Source organism: Staurois parvus, unplaced genomic scaffold (assembly GCF_062004578.1).
Source record: "Staurois parvus isolate SC_StPar_1 unplaced genomic scaffold, SC_StPar_1.0 ptg000202l, whole genome shotgun sequence".
Classification (NCBI taxonomy): Eukaryota; Metazoa; Chordata; class Amphibia; order Anura; family Ranidae; genus Staurois; species Staurois parvus.
The window spans coordinates 5,064,294-5,086,686 of NW_028317998.1; the positions used below are offsets into that span (position 1 = coordinate 5,064,294).

A 22,393-nucleotide genomic window follows, 5' to 3' on the forward strand; every position below is an offset into this window, starting at 1 on the left:
TGTGGTTTTGGAAAAGATCCGTATCAGTGAGAAATTTGCATTGCAACTTGACGAGTCTACTGATATCAGTGGACATGCTCAACTTTTGGCCAATGTGCGTTTTGTGGATGATGATGCAATTAGAGAAAACTTCTTTTTTTGCAAGGCATTGCCAGAAAAAACAACAGGAGAATAAATTTTTCAGGTCACATCAGAATACCTTGAACAAGGAGGACTTAAGTGGAAAAACTGCACAAGTGTCTGCACCGATGAAGCTGCAGCCATGGTCGGGCGCACCAAAGGCTTTGTAAGCAGAGTGAAGGAAAAAAATCCAGATGTGATTGTTACGCATTGTTTTTTACACCGTGAGGCCCTCGTAGCCAAGACTTTACCAGCAGACCTAGTTCCTGTGTTGGATGATGTTGTGCGCATGGTAAACTTTGTAAAGTCACGACCCGTGAAAAGTCGCATGTTTGCAGCTTTGTGTGAGGAGATGGGAGCAAAGCATAAAACCTTGCTGTTTCATACGGAGGTCCAGTGGTTGTCGCGTGGCAAGGTCTTGGTTCGTGTGTATGAGCTGCGGGAGGAACTTAAAGTGTTTCTGACAAATGAGAGGTCAGATTACGCAAAGCTGCTTGCAAGTGATGAGTGGTGTGCAAGGCTGGCATACCTGGCAGATATTTTTCATCATCTGAATGAGCTGAACACACGAATGCAAGGCCGAAATGAAAATCTGCTTACAAGTACAGATAAAATAAATGGATTCCATTCAAAGGTGCAACTCTGGCATCAACACGTGGAAAGTGGCAATCTTGAAATGTTCACACTCACCAAGCAATGGCAAGGTGTTCACACTGCTGCACTGGGTGAGGTAATAGTTAAACATTTAAAAACTCTCGAGAAGTTGTCATTTTATTTCTCTTCAGTCTCCACTGAATGCCTTGACTGGGTTAGGGACCCTTATAGCTCAGCATCAGTTGGTGGAAAGGACATGACTTTACAGGAGCAGGAGGAACTAACTGAACTGAGACAAAATCGTGGTTTCAAGCTAAGAATTGCTGATCTACCTTTGGACAGTTTTTGGTTGGATACTGCCAAGGAGTTCCCCGTTCTGGCAAACAAAGCTATTTTGACATTGCTCCCATTTTCCACTACGTATCTGTGTGAGATGAGCTTTTCAAGCCTGATTGCTATAAAAACTAAAGACAGAGAGAGATTGAGAGCTGTTGACGAAGAGCTATGTGTGTGTCTTTCTTCGATTCCTGCCAGAATATCAGCTTTGTGTTCAGCCAAACAGGCCCAGGTTTCGCAAGTAAACAGAAATATGAACAATTATAAAATACTTTATTATTTCATAATAAAGTAATTATAAAATAATTTCTTTGTGTTTGATTCCTATTCAAGAGAATTACTTTATATATAGTCAATATAGGCACAGAGGTAATTTTTTTAAACATTTTCTAATGGTGGTGTGCCTCGTGATTTTTTTCATGAAAAAAGTGTGCCTTTGCACAAAAAAGGTTGAAAAACACTGCTTTAATGCAGTGACCATATAACATATACTCATAAAAACTTCTTTTAAAAAAATACATGCTTTATTCCATAAACATGCTTATAAAAGATGCATATTTTTTTTAGAGAACATTGACTGACAATACTACAAGGTACTTCCTTCCCAACATGAAAAAAACTCCCAAAGAAAGGGGGACAACCCCGACACATTTCGATCATTCTATTTTTTTATCTTCAGGGGGCTTGGATATAAGAGGAATTTCTAAATAGACATAAAGAGGTAAATGATAATGTACACATGGACAGTAGGTAAATGACATTGAGGTAACTGCCATAAAAATACTTACAAAAGGATTAAACGGGCATTAATCAGAGCAAGTATAAAATAACGGTGTCCAGGATGAGACTGCATATTCCAAGGCCTCAACGGCATGGACCATCAAGAAGAGCAAGGGTGGTCAGATATTCATCTTATGGCTGACAGCAACTGGGGAACACCAAATCACCCTCAATATTCCTCTATAAACATCATAGAAGATATAATGTAAATTAGATACAAGGCTAATTGGACAGGTCTAAAAATTTATATTCTGATAGATCTATAAGAACAAGACTAACCATATTGAGAACATGGTAGATGAGCACCGAGAACTAAAGTGCTTATTGCTAATATGGTAAAGACGTCACAGATCTCACAGAACCACAGATATTAAGCAGTTATTTGATCTATAATGAAGATCAAAAAATGTAAAATATATTGGCATAACTGCCTATATTAGTACAAAAAAAATTGCTGTTGCAACTATCCAAACTGCTTACTGAAGTGTAGAGAAAAATAAATACCGTATTTTCCGGCGTATAAGACGACTTTTTACCCCTTGAAAATCTTCTCAAAAGTCGGGGGTCATCTTATACTGTATACGACATGCTGACACTTTTTAGGGGGGCGGCCCGGTGCCGACGCCGCCCCCCCTTCCAATGGAAGGGACACCAAGTACAGGGGTGGGCAGGGGCTGCTGTCCCACAACGATGTGGTCCAGGAAGCGCGGCTGCTCCTTCATTCGGTTCGGCCACTGGATGTTCGTGCAGCTGCTCGGCTCTGCCTCCTCACCGGTGATTGGCCGCCAGAACTGTAGCTCAGGAAAGGCACACAGGCAGCCAATCACTGGCGAGGAGGCGGAGCCGAGCGGCCCCGCGAAAATCTAGTGAAAGAGTGGTCGGTAAGTGTGCCGTGCAGAGGTGCTGCTGCAACCACATATGCTGGCTGCAGCAGCACCATACTAGAACAGGTGTAATTGGTGTCAGTTGGAGGAATAGTGCCCCATCATTGGTGTCACTGATACCAATGATGGGGCATTATTCCTCCCACTGACACCAACGATGGGGCACTTTTCCTCCCCCCCACTGACACCAACGATGGGGCACTATTCCCCCCCCCACTGACACCAATGATGGGGCACTATTCCACCCCCCACTGACACCAATGATGGGATACTATTCCTCCCACTGACACCAATGTTGGGACACTATTCCTCCCACTGACACCAATGTTGGGACACTATTCCTCCCACTGACACCAATGTTGGGACACTATTCCTCCCACTGACACCAAAGATGGGGCACTATTCCCCCCACTGATACCAATGATTTGGCACTATTCCCGCCACTGATACAAATGATGGGGCACGATTCCTCCCACTGACACTAATGATGGGGCGCTATTCCTCCCACTGACACCAATGATGGGGCGCTATTCCTCCCACTGACACCAATGTTGGGACACTATTCCTCCCACTGACACCAATGTTGGGACACTATTCCTCCCACTGACACCAATGTTGGGACACTATTCCTCCCACTGGCACAAATGTTGGGACACTATTCCTCCCACTGACACCAATGATGGGGCACAATTCCTCCCACTGACACCAAAGATGGGGCACTATTCCCCCCACTGATACTAATGATGGGGCACTATTCCTGCCACTGATACAAATGATGGGGCACGATTCCTCCCACTGACACCAATGATGGGGCATGATTCCTCCCACTGACACCAATGATGGGGCGCTATTCCTCCCACTGACACCAATGATGGGGTGCTATTCCTCCCACTGACACCAATGATGGGACATGATTCGTCGCTCTGACACCAATGATGGAGCACTATTCCTCCCACTAATACCAATGATGGGGCACTATTCCTCCCACTAATACCAATGATGGGACACTATTCCTCCCACTGGTGTGCATTGGAAGAGGGGTAGTCTTATACGGCGAGTATAGCCCAAACACTACATTTTAACAGGAAGAGTAGGGGGTCGTCTTATACGCCCAGTCATCTTATACGCTAGAAAATACGGTATTCCAAATCTCAGTACACAAAAGCTATGTCCAGGTTCTTTGTCTATAATAAAAAATCAAACAAAACCATGAGAGTATTGACTGGACTTCCTATAGTAAAAAATATGTCTCTTCACCAACAAAGCAAAAATTTAGTGCTCACCAAACCATCAAGATCACACAGCGAACCACCCTCAGAACAGGAAGCCAAGCCAGCTACAGCAATACATTCAATATATACAGTCAGGCCCATAAATATTGGGACATCGACACAATTCTAACATTTTTGGCTCTATACACCACCACAATGGATTAGAAATGAAACGAACAAGGTGTGCTTTAACTACAGACTGTCAGCTTTAATTTGAGGGTATTTACATCCAAATCAGGTGAACGGTGTAGGAATTACAACAGTTTGCATATGTGCCTCCCACTTGTAAGGGACCAAAAATAATGGGACAATTGGCTTCTCAGCTGTTCCATGGTCAGGTGTGTGTTATTCCCTCCTTATCCCAATTACAATGAGCAGATAAAAGCTCCAGAGTTGATTTCAAGTGTGCTATTTGCATTTGGAATCTGTTGCTGTCAACGCTCAAGATGAGATCCAAAGAGCTGTCACTATCAGTGAAGCAAGCCATCAATAGGCTGAAAAAACAAAACAAACCCATCAGAGAGATAGCAAAAACATTAGGCGTGGCCAAAACAACTGTTTGGAACATTCCTAAAAAGAAGGAACGCACCGGTGAGCTCAGCAACACCAAAAGACCCGGAAGACCACGGAAAACAACTGTGGTGGATGATGGAAGAATTCTTTCCCTGGTGAAGAAAACACCCTTCACAACAGTTGGCCAGATCAAGAACACTCTCCAGGAGGTAGGTGTATGTGTGTCAAAGTCAACAATCAAGAGAAGACTTCACCAGAGTGAATACAGAGGGTTCACCACAAGATGGAAACCATTGGTGAGCCTCAAAAACAGGAAGGCCAGATTAGAGTTTGCCAAACGACATGTAAAAAAGCCTTCACAGTTCTGGAACAACATCCTATGGACAGATGAGACCAAGATCAACTTGTACCAGAGTGATGGGAAGAGAAGAGTATGGAGAAGGAAAGGAACTGCTCATGATCCTAAGCATACCACCTCATCAGTGAAGCATGGTGGTGGTAGTGTCATGGCGTGGGCATGTATGGCTGCCAATGGAACTGGTTCTCTTGTATTTATTGATGATGTGACTGCTGACAAAAGCAGCAGGATGAATTCTGAAGTGTTTCGGGCAATATTATCTGCTCCTATTCAGCCAAATGCTTCAGAACTCATTGGACGCCGCTTCACAGTGCAGATGGACAATGACCCAAAGCATACTGCAAAAGCAACCAAAGAGTTTTTTAAGGGAAAGAAGTGGAATGTTATGCAATGGCCAAGTCAATCACCTGACCTGAATCCGATTGAGCATGCATTTCACTTGCTGAAGACAAAACTGAAGGGAAAATGCCCCAAGAACAAGCAGGAACTGAAGACAGTTGCAGTAGAGGCCTGGCAGAGCATCACCAGGGATGAAACCCAGCGTCTGGTGATGTCTGTGCGTTCCAGACTTCAGGCTGTAATTGACTGCAAAGGATTTGCAACCAAGTATTAAAAAGTGAAAGTTTGATTTATGATTATTATTCTGTCCCATTACTTTTGGTCCCTTAACAAGTGGGAGGCACATATGCAAACTGTTGTAATTCCTACACCGTTCACCTGATTTGGATGTAAATACCCTCAAATTAAAGCTGACAGACTGCAGTTAAAGCACATCTTCTTTTTAGGAATGTTCCAAACAGTTGTTTTGGCCATACCTAATGTTTTTGCTATCTCTCTGATGGGTTTGTTTTGTTTTTTCAGCCTATTGATGGCTTGCTTCACTGATAGTGACAGCTCTTTGGATCTCATCTTGAGAGTTGACAGCAACAGATTCCAAATGCAAATAGCACACTTGAAATCAACTCTGGAGCTTTTATCTGCTCATTGTAATTGGGATAAAGAGGGAATAACACACACCTGGCCATGGAACAGCTGAGAAGCCAATTGTCCCATTATTTTTGGTCCCTTAACAAGTGGGAGGCACATATGCAAACTGTTGTAATTCCTACACCGTTCACCTGATTTGGATGTAAATACCCTCAAATTAAAGCTGACAGACTGCAGTTAAAGCACATCTTGTTCGTTTCATTTCAAATCCATTGTGGTGGTGTATAGAGCCAAAAATGTTAGAATTGTGTCGATGTTCCAATATTTATGGACCTGACTGTATATCTCTCAATTAAAGATAATTTGTCTTATCAGAAGGTAATCCGATGAACTTGTGCTGCCAACAAAGAGATGGAGTGGAAATACAGGCAATGACGCTAAAAATGGCATCTTAATGTAGCTACCCCAGTGTCCATGAGCGAGATCTCCTCCCCCGGCATCCGCCGCCAACACCCATCACAATAGCGTGACGTCATGGTGCAGCGCCGGCGTCCAGCAAGCAACCACGGCAGGCGCATGCAAGGTGCCACATGACATTTGGGGCAGTCCTAGGTTGCTGCCGGCATGGGAAATGGCCCCCTACAGGCTAGTGAATGAAGTGACCTTTCTTCAGACCATAGAAGGCATTGGATAGCCCACAAGGGGAAGACCTCCCCGTGAAGCCAGTAATATCCGATACTCAAAAAAGAGGGTCACCCGTCGAAACTGAGGTCAGTGTTACCCTGAAAAAAAGACAGCAAGAAAATTACATTAATCATAACATAAGCAACATCAAATATAATTCAAATGCTACAAAAAATATAAGGTGAAAATATAATGATAATAACAATATTAATAATAGTGCACATTCCCTACATAGAAGCCTAACTGAGGAAAGCATCAAGGCATTTGTTATTATTTTGTTTTTAACAAATATGAGTGAGTTCAAAAATTTTGGACAACTGGAAAATTTTGCTTTCCAGAATGAATGGGAAGTTCAGTCTGTTTTGCCAGACGTAAATCCCTTCAAGAGAGGATGAAAGAATACAGTTTCATTCAAGCCTGGAGGAACTGTAGCCTGCAACCTATACAGTGGGGCAAAAAAGTATTTAGTCAGCCACCAATTGTGCAAGTTCTCCCACTTAAAAAGATGAAAGAGGCCTGTAATTGGCATCATAGGTAGACCTCAACTATGAGAGACAAAATGAGAAAAAAAATCCAGACAATCACATTGGCTGATTTGGAAAGAATTCATTTGCAAATTATGGTGGAAAATAAGTATTTGGTCACCTACAAACAAGCAAGATTTCTGGCTCTCACAGACCTGTACCTTCTTCTTTAAGAGGCTCCTCTGTCCTGCACTCATTACCTGTATCAATGGCACCTGTTTGAACTTGTTATCAGTATAAAAGACATCTGTCCACAACCTCAAACAGTCACACTCCAAACTCCACTATGGTGAAGACCAAAGAGCTGTCAGACACCAGAAACAAAATTGTAGACCTGCACCAGGCTGGGAAAACTGAATCTGCAATAGGCAAGCAGCTTGGTGTGAACAAATCAACTGTGGGAGCAATAATTAGAAAATGGAAGACATACAAGACCACTGATAATCTCCCTCGATCTGGGGCTCCATGCAAGATCTCACCCCGTGGGGTCAAAATGATCACAAGAACGATGAGCAAAAATCCCAGGACCACATGGGGGGACCTAGTGAATGATCTGCAGAGAGCTGGGACCAACGTAACAAAGGCTACCATCAGTAACACAATACGCAGCCAGGGACTCAGATCCTGCAGTGCCAGACGTGTCCCCCTGCTTAAGCCAGTACATGTCCGGGCCCGTCTGAAGTTTGCTAGAGAGTATTTGGATGATCCAGAAGAGGATTGGGAGAATGTCATATGGTCAGATGAAACCAAAATAGAACTGTTTGGTAGAAACACAACTCGTCCTGTTTGGAGGAGAGAGAATGCTGAGTTGCATCCAAAGAACACCATACCTACTGTGAAGCATGGGGGTGGCAACATCATGCTTTGGGGCTGTTTCTCCGCAAAGGGACCAGGATGACTGATCCATGTACAGGACAGATTGAATGGGGCCATGTATCATGAGATTTTGAGTGCAAACCTCCTTCCATCAGCAAGGGCATTGAAGATGAAACTTGGCTGGGTCTTCCAACATGACAATGATCCCAAACATACCGCCTGGGCAACGAAGGAGTGGCTTCATAAGAAGCATTTCAAGGTCCTGGAGTGGCCTAGCCAGTCTCCAGATCTCAACCCCATAGAAAACCTTTGGAGGGAGTTGAAAGTTGAAAGACTTACAGGAAACGATTGACCTCTGTCATTGCCAACAAAGGATGTATAACAAAGTATTGAAATGAACTTTTGATATTGACCAAATACTCATTTTCCACCATAATTTGCAAATAAATTCTTTCCAAATCAGCCAATGGGATTGTCTGGATTTTTTTTCTCATTTTGTCTCTCATAGTTGTGGTCTACCTATGATGCCAATTACAGGCCTCTCTCATCTTTTTAAGTGGGAGAACTTGCACAATTGGTGGCTGACTAAATACTTTTTTGCCCCACTGTATATCCATTTTTGTTCTAATTGGAGGGGATTTTTGTTCCAATCCCCTCCACAATTAGGAAAATGCATCCAATCCAGGGCAATAAATTTAACTTGGGGGAATAATGCTGTATGTCTGCTGATAGGGAGATATCGATTTCCTATTGGCATACTATAAACATGTTTGTAAATGCAGAACCAGAATTCCTGTTTGGTCTTACCAATGTAAAATGTGCCGCATTCACATGACATGAGATATACCACCCCTCTAGTCTGGCAGTTAGCAAAATGTTTGAGTGCATAATGAGTTCCATTTGGTAATAAAGTTACTCTTTTCTTATCCACCAAAGGACAGTACGGACAATTCCTGCAGTGATATGTCCCCAGGTCATGACAATGCTTGTCTCTAGATTTCTCCTTATATTCACTATGGATAAGTTTGTCCCATAGTGAGCTAGCCTTTTTAAAAGTTATAGAAGGCATAGTGTTCACAAACTGTTTCACCCCATCATCATCTGTAATGATTAACCAATGGCGTCGCAAGATTTGTCTAATCTGTAAATGCTGATTGGAATATCTCGACTCTATATGGGTAGGTTCCTATAGAAAGGTATACTGCAGGAAATATTACCCTGCATGCATCCAGTTTTCATCCTTAACCCTTGAAGGATTCCATATCCTATAATCAGTATTTAAGATTGAAGCGCAATTGTTCCACGGAACAAGGCTTTCAAGACGCAGCAGAGAACTTAAGAAAGCGATTACTTAATAGGGAATATAGTAAGACCTGCTTACGTAAAGCATATAATCACACTTGTTGGCAGTCGTGCCATAACCTCTTGTTTTAAAAGAAGAAAAGAGACACAGTAAAGGAATCCACCTGTATAGTGTTGGGTTCAGTTTTAGTCAAAATCATTGGCTGAAATTTGCTGTCTGTGTCTGCGGGGGACACAAATATGTACATGATCTTGCCTGTACCTGCCTCACGCTCCCAGCATATTTACTGTGAGCGGTGGACAGGTGGTAAAAGAATGTGTTTATAAATTATTAGATACATTTGAATGTTTATCCAATTGATAGAAATAGATCACTTAGGGCCCATTAACGGTGCATTAAAACAGTATTAAACCCAAAATTAAAAGTGTTTTATATTGCAGCTTACCAATCATTAGATGTGGTGGCTGCATTAGCTTTTCCCCTCTACTTTCACCTAGAGATCTTGGCAGCCCATAAGCCTTATAATGTAAACCATCAGCAGATGTTTAAAAAATTGTCTGAAACTTGACTTTACAGTTTTTTTTGTGATCTTTGAGGATCTCTGAGCATGAATGACTTCAAAATGCAGCTAGAGATATATGTGATGGCTGGTTTTAAAGCTCCTTTGTTGCTTGTTACCCACTTGAGTAATTGTGCCATTTTAAAACAGTATCTGGACTCAGTGGCTCCTGCGATTCCCAGCTCACAAGTGGGTTAGAACTGTAAGTGACAGCCGGCATCCAGGACTAAGCCCAGGGGGTGAATTATTTAGTATCTTGGCTTTGGATATTGCTACACTGTGCTCCATGGGAGTGCTTTTAGCAGATCACAGCAAACACAATGCTTTTGTATTGTTATTTTGGAAGTGATGTCATGAGACACTACTGTTGTAGCTTTGTCCAATGACTCTCTGTGGCAACAGATTTTTCAAATTATCCATTACTGGTTCATAGCAGCCAGCAGTAGATCACTGTTAGAAGTGATCTTTTTCTGTAGAGCTGCATGGAGGCTTTATATTGAGTCCCCATTGGCTAGATCTAGAACCAACATAAATAAAATAGAAAAAACGGGTTAAACATTGATATAATGCATTTTTTCCTGATTGTTCATTATTTATTTCCAAAAAAACTGTATTTGTTCTGAAAATAGCCATATGTATTTAGTTCAAGTAGACTACAAATGCTAAGAGGTATAATGTGCAAACTTAGATATCTCCAAAAAAATGCTTTGAGGGATTAAGGGAGAAAAAATTCTGGGACCCAAATGATAAAGAATAATGGTTTAATACCCAGGTAAAAAGAGCACATGCTTGTTCAGTTTTAGTGCTGGTTCACACATACAGTATGCGTATTGGATGCTGTTTTAACCGCATGCAACCAGCATGACATTGCTTCCTATGGTGCCTGTTCAAAATGTCTGGCCAAGAGTCCCGTCCAATTCCTTAGCAGTGCAGTCCAGTTCAGATGCAGATTACAGGCCTATTGACTTCTATGGGAACTGGTTCTGAATCACACATGTCATCAGTTGTGAACAGGATTTCAGTTCAGGGTCAGGTTTTAGCACAGTTTGCTTTCCTTCCCTCCTTTCCACCTCAGCAAAACTGCATCCAAACCAGCCCTGAACCTGTGAGCAGTACAATCCGCAGCTGTGTCACAAAAAACGATCCTGAACTGGCTCTGAACAAGTAGATTGCAATCTGCACTGAATCCAGACCTTGAAATCCAGAACACAAAGGTGTGAAGTGACACTAAAGTGGATCTGAACTCAAAAAGTGAAGATTTGCTATGTGTTATAAAACATCTAAACAAAGGTAAAAAGGATACTTTTGCCTAAGCAGTAACCAGGACTTTTTACCTTTGGATTCCTTCTGAAAAATCACAGTTCAATCCTTGTATGCCTGGTATTCCTGGTATGTGAGCCTCATAGCTGTATATACAGTACCTGCTGCAATCATGTGCGAGGGAAATAAAAAAAAATTGCTTGTATATGATTTGATGATGGAAGTCAGCAGCGCTACATCTCATTTACTAAGCTCTAGAGAAAAATCCCTTATAAAGTGCAACTTTCCTTGCAAAGTGAACAGTCAATTTGCCTTCAGTAAATCAATCCTAGAGTGCATAACAAGGCATAAGAAGTCAGTAATGGAGGAAAGATCAGCTGCATGTAGGCCACAGGCAATACTTCCAATGAGTCTTTCCTCTGCTTGACTTTTTTGGCCTAGATAATGAAAGAGAACCACGGGCTGGGCCCACAGATTCAGAGGGTACACGATGCCACACAGACACAGACAGCGGTTCTTTTACAACAATTACGTTTACTGAACAGTTATGGTGAACAAGTAGTTGAGCATACATAAACAGAATGATAACAGCGCATAACCATACAGTAAGAATAATACTGTCTAACACTAACCCCGTACTTGCGGACTTTTTCCCAATGTTCAGAAAGCAGCCTGGCTGTGCCTGAATGTTCCTGAGCAAGATATAACATTGGGGTGCACTCTAAGTATTGCACAATACTATTTTTAATCCAAAGGAAAGTGGAGTATGTCTCTTGTAGCTTTCTGGTATATCCAAAATGTCACTGAAGACGTGTGGTGCGATGTGCTGTGGCAAAGCCACACTTACAGTTCCTTGGCAGGCTCTTGGTGCTTTTTCCTGATCCACTAGTCCACTCCAGAACCGGACCATACAGTCACTTGTTTCCCGGTCTTGTCGCGGTGAATCTTCCCTAGGTGCCGTCGCCAGACTCCACTGTGAGCCGTAAATCCTCTTCCAGGCTCCACACAGATTCTCCAGACATCCGCAGCATACACCAGCCAGACACAGAACCCCTCTCACTTCCTGCTCTGCACTGGAACTCCTCCCCTTCTCAGAGAGTTTGTGATGCAGTAAGTAATATCCTAATTGCAGCCTCAAGCCTGCATTTACAGTTCACTATGACCCTTCTGAGGGTCCTACTGGGCCCCTAAATTAGCATTCATTAAACTTTATAAGGTAAATAAGCATTCGTTTTTGTCTTAGTAAACCTCAATGCAAAATCGATTCTTGTACTTTGCTGCCATCTACTGACCAAAGAGCATATTGCAGTTTAACATTGCACATCAGTATGTATCCACGCCCCACACCCTTACAATTCCATAATTCAGGTTCTCTTTAAAGGATAAGTTTACCTTTGGAACATGTTACATGTTCCACCCATTTTTAGGGTGGAACATGGGACATGTTCTAGAATCTGCAGCTCCTTCCCCTGTACACTCCCCCCCCCCCATCTGTGACATACAGGCAGAGGATCTTCTCCTCACACCCGCTGTCACATTTTGAAAATAACACGGAAGTGTGGGGCTTCACCCTGCCTCATTCATTCACAGTTTCCTATGAATTAATGCAACAAATACTGCCAGCCTTTGCAGCTGACAGCTTTTACGTCTCAATGAACTGCAAGGGTGCTGGTGAGCACTCTCGTAGTTCATTGATCTTCCTGTTCTCAGGTAAATGCCTGCCTGTAAGAGGTACAGGAAGACCGCTTTCTTGAGAGTCTGCAGTGGCTCCCACAACCTGCTGTTTGCTGGTTCAATGCTCTGAAGGCTCCTTAGAAAAATAATAATTGATACACATCTTTTTATCTGTTAAAAATGTACATTTAAAATTTTTTTCTCCAAAAGATGATTGTATCCTTTAAATCTTTTGCTGCCAGTTCCTGTGCTCCACTTTTAAACTCAACTGTGGCTGAATGCAATTGCCGGCGGAAGAGGCAGCTGGGTGAAGCCAACAATTGCATCCAGCCACAGGGATTGGTGCTGGTGGAGGGGGTGAGAAAAGTACTGGAGAAGGGGAATCAGTGGCGGAGGAAGGGATCAGTAAGGAGGTGGGGGCATTTTAGTGGCTAGGGCAGCAGGTTAGGTGGAGGTACAGAGAGCAGTAGGTGACAGGCAGGCAGCTGCAGTGGGTGGGGGAATGTGACATTGTAGGTGTGCATAGCTCTAGTCAGTGGATTGTCATCTGCTGACCAAAGCTATTGTTTTGTTCTGAAGAGTCTGCTGAACAGTTCTGCTATAAGTTCATGGTCACTGGAGTACGGAGTACCTAGCACACAGGAAGCAGTGTTGTAAAGTGTTGGCAGTGAAAGGGTTAATATAGCCCTGATCTATTTTATTAGGTAATGCAGAGAGGACTGATAATGTGAATACTTTGTAGCCCATTGCATCTTATCAGAATTTATTTTTGAAAAACCTGTAAAAATTACTTCTGTCTGAATAGAGACTATGGGTTACTGGTAAATAAAGCCCATTTTCTCTGTTCGCGGTGTAGATTTCCTTACTGCAGATTATTCTTTGGACAGCACTTTTACCTTTCATATTTCTTCCTTATGTTTAGTACAAAAACCTCTATCATAGTTTTTTGTTGGCATTCAGTATAAGGTTACAATAACTTTGTGGGTCTTTTGTGGTCTTGTAAAGTTGACAAATTCCCTTTTATGTCATGCTATAGAAAAGAGTTATAACTTTTGCGAACAAAAAGCGTTCACAAGCATAGCATTGTATTATCTGTGCCAATGACTTTGATTTTTCACTAGTCAGTGATTCCGTTATTGAGTTTGAAAGATTATAAAACAAAATTGCCAGTAACACTTTATCAAATTCTAATGTTGCAAATGCACATTTATCAAAAAATGTATGAAGATAAATTAATCAATTTTCTTTATGTGTTAAATATGTCACGCCATCTATCCATAACATCTAATTGTTAAATAATGCCTGTAACTTTTGAAAGGGAGCTATTAATGAAATGAATAAAATATATTAAAGGCCTAGTGTGAAATCATAACGGAGCTGATGAGGTAAGACATAAAGGTAATAAAAGGCTTAAAGACACCAATCCTTTAGTTTATTTATTTATTTTTTATTATCCCCAGTAAATGTTACGGTTCCAAAAATATGCCCACACCAACCATTTCTTACAGTTTTAAACTTGAAAGTTGAAGATGATACATTCAAAATTATTCTGAGTGACCTTGAGATACCTATTCTGAATGAATGTGTTACATATCTGAGCATGATAATTGTCTTAAAATTGCTATATTCCTTGGACTATAGAGCTTATTCATCAAGGTGTCTAAATTTCATTGTTTGATAAATAATCCACATAAAATGCAAGTCATTTTATTTACAAGTGTATAATAAAAACAGATCAGCTAAACAATCTTGTTTTCATATGCTCAACAGAAACACAATTTGCAGTTAAGAAATGTATTCAGATACAGAAAAACTTGAACACACAAAAGGGTCCATTTACACCAATGGCCATTTTTTATGGTGCACGTAATGTTCGATCGTTGGTTTACATTGTGCAGAAGCATAGCAGTGCATTATTACACCATGTTACAGTGCTTAATTTTTATTTTTACTTTAAAAATGACCTTCATTCAACTCTATGAGGATGATTTACTAAAACTGGGGCAAGCAGAATCTAGTGCAGCTCTGCAGAGAAACCAATGAGCTTCTAGGTTTTATTGTCAAAGCTTAACTCTAACACTTGAGATTAGAAACTGATTGGCTACCAGGCACAGCTGCACCCGATTTTGCATGCTCCATTTTTAGGAAATCTCTCCCTATGTCTAGCAGCGTGTTACTGTGCAATGTAACATGCCGCAATAGGATACAATGTATACCTGCATCAATTTATTACAATATACATACATGGCACTGAAGACCAGGCATTAGCACAATGCATAGGTGTGAGGCTAACCTCCACATTTTGGGTCCATGTGCATTAGCTTAGAAAAATGCTGCTTCTACAGGTTTTGTGTCTTGCCAGTAGAAGCAACTCAATGTTGTCCTGTGTGTCCATACACATTAGGATGTATATATATATATATATATATATATATATATAATTTTAATCTCAGGGGGGGGCGTGGTCTGCCGCGGCTGGATGATGGCCGCTTAGAGTGAGAGCTCCCGCCGGCCGGATCCCTCTACACCGCCTTACGGAGGAGCGGGGTGAGTGAGTGCTGTCTCACTATGGGGAAGTCGGACCGGACATCAGCCGGTGCCCGATCACGATCCCCACGGAGCCAGGGAATGCAGGGGCGGCATATACAGGAGCTCTTCCGCTCCCAGCAGCAGAGGGAAAGGCCGCAGTCATCTCCTTCTCCCTCTGCATCCCCCTCGCCCCCTCCCTCTGCTGCCACTGATGTAACAGCTCCCTCCTGCTCTGCCTTGTCGGCTGCTCCGGACACAGTGCCACACCATGACATCCATCCTGCATCCCAATCCCTGTCCTTAAGGGATCTTCATGCAGTGGCAGCAGACATCAAGGCCACCCTGTCTGCCACGCTCACTAATGCCCTAGGAGATTTAAGGGAGGATATAAGGGCCATGGGCTCACGCATGGAGCAGGTGGAATCCACCTCCAGGCAAAACAAATCTGCCATTTTAGACATACACCAAAAATCAGTGAGGCACACTTCTACTATCAGAGAACTTTGCAGACATGTTGAGGATCTAGACAACCGTGGCCGCAGACATAACATTAGAATACGTGGTCTCCCAGAATCAGTGGAAACTAACGATATCCCCAATGCGGTAATGGCCATATTTAATGACCTCCTTGGTCGCCCGCCAGCAACCCCAATTGACATCGAACGTGTACACAGAGCGACCCGCCCTAGGAGGGGAGACGCAGACCCACCCAGGGATGTCATTTGTTGCCTTGTAAGTTTCCCGCTCAAAGAGGATATCCTCAGATGTGCTAGAGGCAGAAGGCATCTTTCATATGAAGGCGCAGACTTACAACTGTTTCAAGACTTATCCAGCATTACCCTACAACAACGCCGTGCATTACGTCCCCTTCTGGACATGCTCCGATCACGTAACATCACTTATAGATGGAGGTTCCCGTTCTGCCTCTCTGTACAAGCTAACGGACAATCATGCAACCTGAGATCCCCTGAAGAATTGCCATTGTTTTGTTCCTCCCTGGACATACCTTTGATTGACCTACCTGACTGGTACAGCTCCATAAGATTGCCACCAGTTCAGGGCCCGGGATCGGTGGACAGTGCTATGGATTGGCATGCTCAATCTAACCGTAGAGGTCGGATGCCTCCGACGACTCCTCCGAGACTCCCCACAGGGGGCGCAACAGCCATCCTCAGCCCGACGGCCTCTCCTGCACATAGGAAGCCGCGGCGCGAAATCTAATAGTCCGGAATCCACACACAGCAATACCTTTCCGGCGCATGTTTTCGCCAGGTTTCTATATTTTGCCAATTCCACGAACGCTTTCTTACAGTTTTGCCACGAAAGTTCCAGTTACCTCTTTGTGCACTGATCAATGCCTGTTGAACTTACACTTTGCGACACATACCTCTTCTCCACCAGGATGACATCCTCTGCTCTACAGAACTTACATACAGTTATGGCCCTGTATACACTTAAAGGGCCTCCTCACTTCTCCCTACATGATATGGGAACGGACATTGACCGTATGCAAACCGGTTTCACCCCCCACATTGGGGAACAGTTTTTTTTTTGGATCCATCCAGGTCATCGCTCAAACACACTCAGCTTCCTTTGGCAGTCTCTCCGCCCCCCGCTGTTTCTTGACCTGCGCCTCTTCACAGCCTCCTGGGCCCTCTGACCATCCGTCTGCATTCTGGAAGACTTCCATCCTTCAGCTCCGTCCTTATGGTATTAAATGAGCTTCACTCTTACGTCCCTGAAGATGTCCTGCGGCCTGCAAGAGACTGCTCAGTATTACGCTGTTCGCTCCCCCTACACCTTGGACTGCCCGGCACATCTTGGTCCTTCGGATGACGCCTCTGCCTGATCTGTAATGTATTCTCTTTGTGGGATTGTGTCAGTGACCTAATTTCTCTCTTGGGGGGCGGTTTGAGGGGATATGGTTACTGTATGCTGGGATGGGCAGTAGCGTTATAGGGGTTGGTAGCGGCAATTACTGTACATGGAGTTTGGCTGTGTGGATGAGCATCGCCTCCCTCTGCCACTAGATAGTTCACCCGGATTGAGTCCTCCTTTTTTCTCTCCGGGTTGTCCTTACCTACTACTTTGACTGACGAGGTTAACCTGAGGACTATCACGCCCTCGATTACCCTCGTACACATCCCCCTTTCGCCTCCTCGTCCCCTTTACTATGCTGAACTGGGAGAGGTGATGCCCGCCCCCCCTGCTACTCGGAGGATTCAGAGGTCATTTTGTTCTATGGGTGTGTGGGTTTTTTTTTTTTTTTTTTTTTTTATATGTTCTTGTAGGTGTATGTGTACATGTATGTATATGTGTATATATATATATGCATATCAGCTAGCTCATTTCAGATTATAAGCTTGCATGCCTGGTTTTGATCCTAAGAAGCTTAGTCGCTCACCGGTGGTTGCTTAGGGGTTTCTGTGTGTTAAGCCTGTTATGACACGATTTCACATGTTTTGCTGTTGATGTCTAATTTTCCTTACGCCTTATGATACGGTTTGCCTGTAATATTTGTGAGGGCCCCTCACTACTCTACTCATATTGCTGAGTCCCTAACCGGTCTTGATCTCACACTAGTATAGGCTATCCTGGTTTGTAAGCGTCCGCGCACTTTTTCTACACATAGTGTACTGTTGCTCCTCGTTTTGCGGCCCCCCCAGTCATATTGCGCCTATGCCCCTTCTCCCAGTTCTCACCCTTTGAGCGTTACGTTACATTTCTTTCCCCGCAGAGGACAGGTGGTCATTTTCTGGTTATTTAATCTATAGGACTCCCGACACTATTTGCACCCTTCGTACCCCGCATCCTTCCTTTTTCCCTCTACATCATTGCTCACAGAGGGATGCCGGCCGGCAATGGTTCACTTCCTAGTTCTACGTCGACTTTGACCCCCACACAGTGAGCTCAGTGAGCTTATACTGATTCCTCTATTCGGCTACGATTATTATATCTTTTCTGGTCTCTCTCCCTTTTTTTTCTCGCGCTTCTCTCTTTTTCTTCCTGAACTTCCTTTCCCTTTTTTTTTTTTTTTTTTTTCTCACGTGGAACAGCGGGTCTGTTCCCCAAGCCGTCTATTACCTACTTTCCTCTTTTTCCTTTTCTTGTTCTCATACGTCTGTTTTCTTTTTCTTTCTCCTTCTACTTCCCCCCCCCCCCCTTTTTTTTTTTTTTTTTTTTTTTTTTTTTTTCCCCTTCTCCCCTCCTCCTTCCCCCCCCCCTCCTGATCCGTAGTACACCGTTACATCTGACTTAGACGACACTAGATAGCAATCATGCTCTCTTCCACCTCAATGGCGGGTCATTTGTCTTTGAAAATCCTCTCACTAAATGTAAAGGGATTGAACACACCGGAAAAACGTTCCATGCTTCTCTCCTATTTACACAAACAGAAAGCAGATGTGGTCTTTCTGCAAGAGACGCACTTTCGACAAGACTCCATTCCCAAGTTATATAATTTCCACTTTCCTACGGTCCTCCATGCCACTAACCCTCTAGCTAAATCAAAGGGGGTGGCCATATTGTTCGCCAGGCACCTTCCGTTCCAAATAGCAGATTCCCTGGCGGACCCCGAAGGTAGATATTTGCTTATAAAGGGAGTCTTTGCCAACAGACCAATCACACTTGCTAACGTATATGCGCCCAATATTAAACAGGTCCCTTTTATGCGTTCACTTACCTCCACTTTAGCTGCTTTTCAATCAGGGATGCTGATATTGGGAGGTGATTTGAATGTACCTTTGAGCCCCCTGATAGATTCCTCTTCGGGATGTTCTTTTTTGCCTTACAAGGCTCTGAAGCAAATACGCATACAACTTCAGCTCTTGCAACTACACGACTCCTGGCGTATCCTCAACCCTACCGTCAAAGACTACACTTTTTTCTCTCCGCCACACAACAAATACTCTAGGATAGACTACTTTTTTCTGTCGCAATCAGATCTTCCATTCCTCCATGCTGCTACCATAGAACCGATGACTCTCTCAGATCACCATCCCATCACTATGTCTCTACGGTTCCCCACTGCTCACTCACGCTCAACATATTGGCGTCTGGATGCTTCCCTTCTAGCGGACGCTGCTATTGAACAAGAGATCCGCTCTAAGTTGATTGAATATTTCTCTTTGAATAGCTCATCGGACACCTCTCCCCTCACGCAGTGGGAAGCTCATAAGTGTGTTATACGGGGTATCCTCATGGCTACTGCGTCGAGACGTAAGAGAGCCAAGCAGGAGCGCCTGAGACTCCTCACAGACAGGATTCACTCCTTGGAGAGAGCACATAAGCGGACTCTGGCTGCGTCGACCCTTGCAGACCTTACGAATACTCGCTCACAACTTCTTACGGAATTGGGTAAGGTTGTTAGGAAAAAATACATTCTTTCTCAAAAACTGTACTACGAATTCGCAAATAAGAGCGGGAAATTTCTAGCTAGAGCGCTTCGTGAGAAACGAGCCAGCATGACGGTACATAAAATCAGGGGCTCTGATGGCACCGAGGCTACATCTGACCCCGATATTGCCTCCCACTTTGAACGCTTCTATAGAGATTTATACAATCTTTCTCCGGAACGTCCCCCTATACATACAGACAGGTCCAGAACCTCCTTGATCTCCGAATTCCTTCGCCTTTACGGTCCTGCGGCCCTCTCCGAAGATCTGGTTCAGGCTATGGAAGGGGACCTGACCCTAACTGAGCTTCAGTCCGCGACAAAACAGATGAAACCGGGTAAGAGTCCGGGCCCTGATGGTTTTACAGTAGCTTACTATAAATCTTTCCTGGATATCCTGAGTGTCCCATTTCTTTTGGCTTTCAATACTCTCTCTCATCCTTCCCGATCGCAAAACCGCCTTTTGGAGGCTCACATCACAGTTATCCCTAAGAGTGGGAAAGATACCACACAGGTCTCTAATTACAGACCCATTTCCTTGCTGAATGTGGACATCAAGTTATTTGCGAAGATCATCGCTAATCGTCTTCTTCCCCTGCTCCCCTCCCTGATTGACCTAGACCAAGTGGGTTTTGTCCCTGGGAGAGAAGCAAGGGACAATACCATTAAGGCCCTTAACCTTAATCATTGGCTCCATAAGTCTAACTCTCCTGGTTTTTTTCTCTCCCTGGATGCAGAAAAGGCCTTCGATAGGATTGCGTGGGACTTCTTGAAGGCATCTCTAGTAGCACTGGGTTTAGGTGAGAAGATGCTTAACTTCATAATGGCCCTATACTCCGATCCGACAGCTCGAGTGAGGGTGAACGGTCATTTATCGAATTCCTTTCATCTAAGGAATGGCACACGGCAAGGATGCCCCCTCTCTCCGCTCCTGTTTGTCCTCTCCCTTGAACCTTTGCTACGGAAAATTCGCTCGAATTCCGATATCAAGGGGATTAGGGTAGCGGACAAAGACTACAAGCTCGCAGCCTACGCAGACGATATTCTCCTATTTCTTGCTGATCCTCACATCACCTTGCCCAACCTACTGAAGGATTTTGCCCTCTTCAGATTCTTATCGAATTTTAAAATTAACTTCTCCAAGTCGGCTGCCCTTAACATTACCCTGCCTGCTGAGCTTGTCTCCTCCTGTGAGCTCCAATTCCCATTCCATTGGGAAAAGGAATCCTTAACCTATCTCGGTATTCAGCTTACCCGTAATCTGGACGACCTCTATGTGAAAAATTTCCTTCCCGCTCTGCGCTCTCTGCAGGAAGACCTTAATAAATGGCATCGTCCTTCCTTCTCTTGGTTTGGAAGGGCAGCAATAATCAAAATGAATATACTTCCTCGCCTTCTATATCTCTTCCAAACATTGCCAATTCATTTACCCCTTGTCTTTTTTATATCGTGCAAAAGACTTTGCTCATCATTCCTTTGGCATCATAAGCGTCCGCGCATTGCTTTCTCCCAAATGACCCTTCCTAAGCTTAGAGGTGGAATTGGCTTCCCTGACCTTCACCGCTACTACTGGGCATGTCACCTTTCCCGGGTAGTTGATTGGCACGTTCACACTGCCTCCAAGGACTGGATATATATAGAAGATGCGTGCTCACCCTTACCCCTGGCATCGATTCCTTGGCTTCTGCCGCAGCACACGCCTCATACCCTTCTCACTCACCCTTTAGTGGGGCCTACCTTAAAAACTTTTCGCTTGGCTTGTAAATTTGCATCCATCTCCGAAACACCCAACCCGTTAACCTCTATTCGTCTCAATCCTGCTTTCCCTCCAGGAATGCACAAGGACTTCTTACTGAAATTTTGGCCGCATAAACAGATCTTGGTGAAACATTTTCTCCACAAAGGCAAGGTGAAAACACTCAGAGAACTGACTGAAAGTCTAGGTGTCCGCGATTTCCCTTTTTGGGTATATTTTCAGATTAGACACTATCTGCTTTCACAGAAACCCCCGTTCGACTGGGGCCGTTCTCTTACCCCTTTTGAAACTATCTGCGCTAAAGCTGAACCACGAAAGCACCTGATCTCGGAGATCTATCCCCTCCTACTGGAGAATCGGACTTATGACTCCCTCCCATCATGTCGAGCGTGGAATAGAGATCTTGAAACTAACCTATTGGACTTAGACTGGGACCGGGTATTTAAGCATTCTCATAAATGCTCCCTCAACGTCTCGACTCAGGAAAATGGCTACAAAATAGCCTCGAGATGGTACCGAACCCCTTGGAAAATTCATCGGTTCAACCCCGCTTTCCCCAACAGTTGTTGGAGATGTGGGACCTCAGATGGATCATTCCTTCACATCTGGTGGTCTTGCTCTGTTCTGCAACCGTTTTGGCAAGAAGTACACAGGCTAGTGGTGTCTGTAACTACCTTGCCTGTGGATTTCTCTCCGGCTCAATTCCTCCTTCATCACTCTTCCCTTTCCGGGGGGCAGTATTTCAAATCCTTAGCTATGCACATGATCAATGCAGCCAGACTCTGCATCCCTGTTCTGTGGGGTTCCACACGCCCTCCTTCTATACGCGATTGGCTCACCCGAGTGGGTAAAACGGCAGTTATGGAAGAACTGATTGCGACTGCACTTGATACCCCTACGAAATTTTCCCACACTTGGGCCTGTTGGACTCATTTCCTGACCACCCCTGCATATCAGTCTCTTATGGACCAACCTGTTTGACTTGACTTAGGTTCCCTACTGTTGTAACTCAGTTGTATTTGACCCGATGGTGGTCAACATTCTCCTCCTCCTTCGTGTACATCCCACATTTATTTGCAACTAATGTTAATTTAGACTTCTACCGCACCTGA

General features: G+C 43.8%; 1 protein-coding gene across 1 annotated transcript; it reads left to right on the top strand.

The window, feature by feature from the left end:
* The first annotated feature begins 262 nt into the window (after positions 1-262).
* On the top strand, positions 263-16,093 carry LOC149461458 (zinc finger BED domain-containing protein 5-like). Its single transcript, XM_089678307.1, has 3 exons — positions 263-1,291; positions 12,814-12,960; positions 15,884-16,093. Exons 1-3 carry the CDS (start codon positions 263-265, stop codon positions 16,091-16,093), a joined length of 1,386 nt encoding a protein of 461 aa, XP_089534433.1.
* The last annotated feature ends 6,300 nt before the right edge of the window (positions 16,094-22,393 follow it).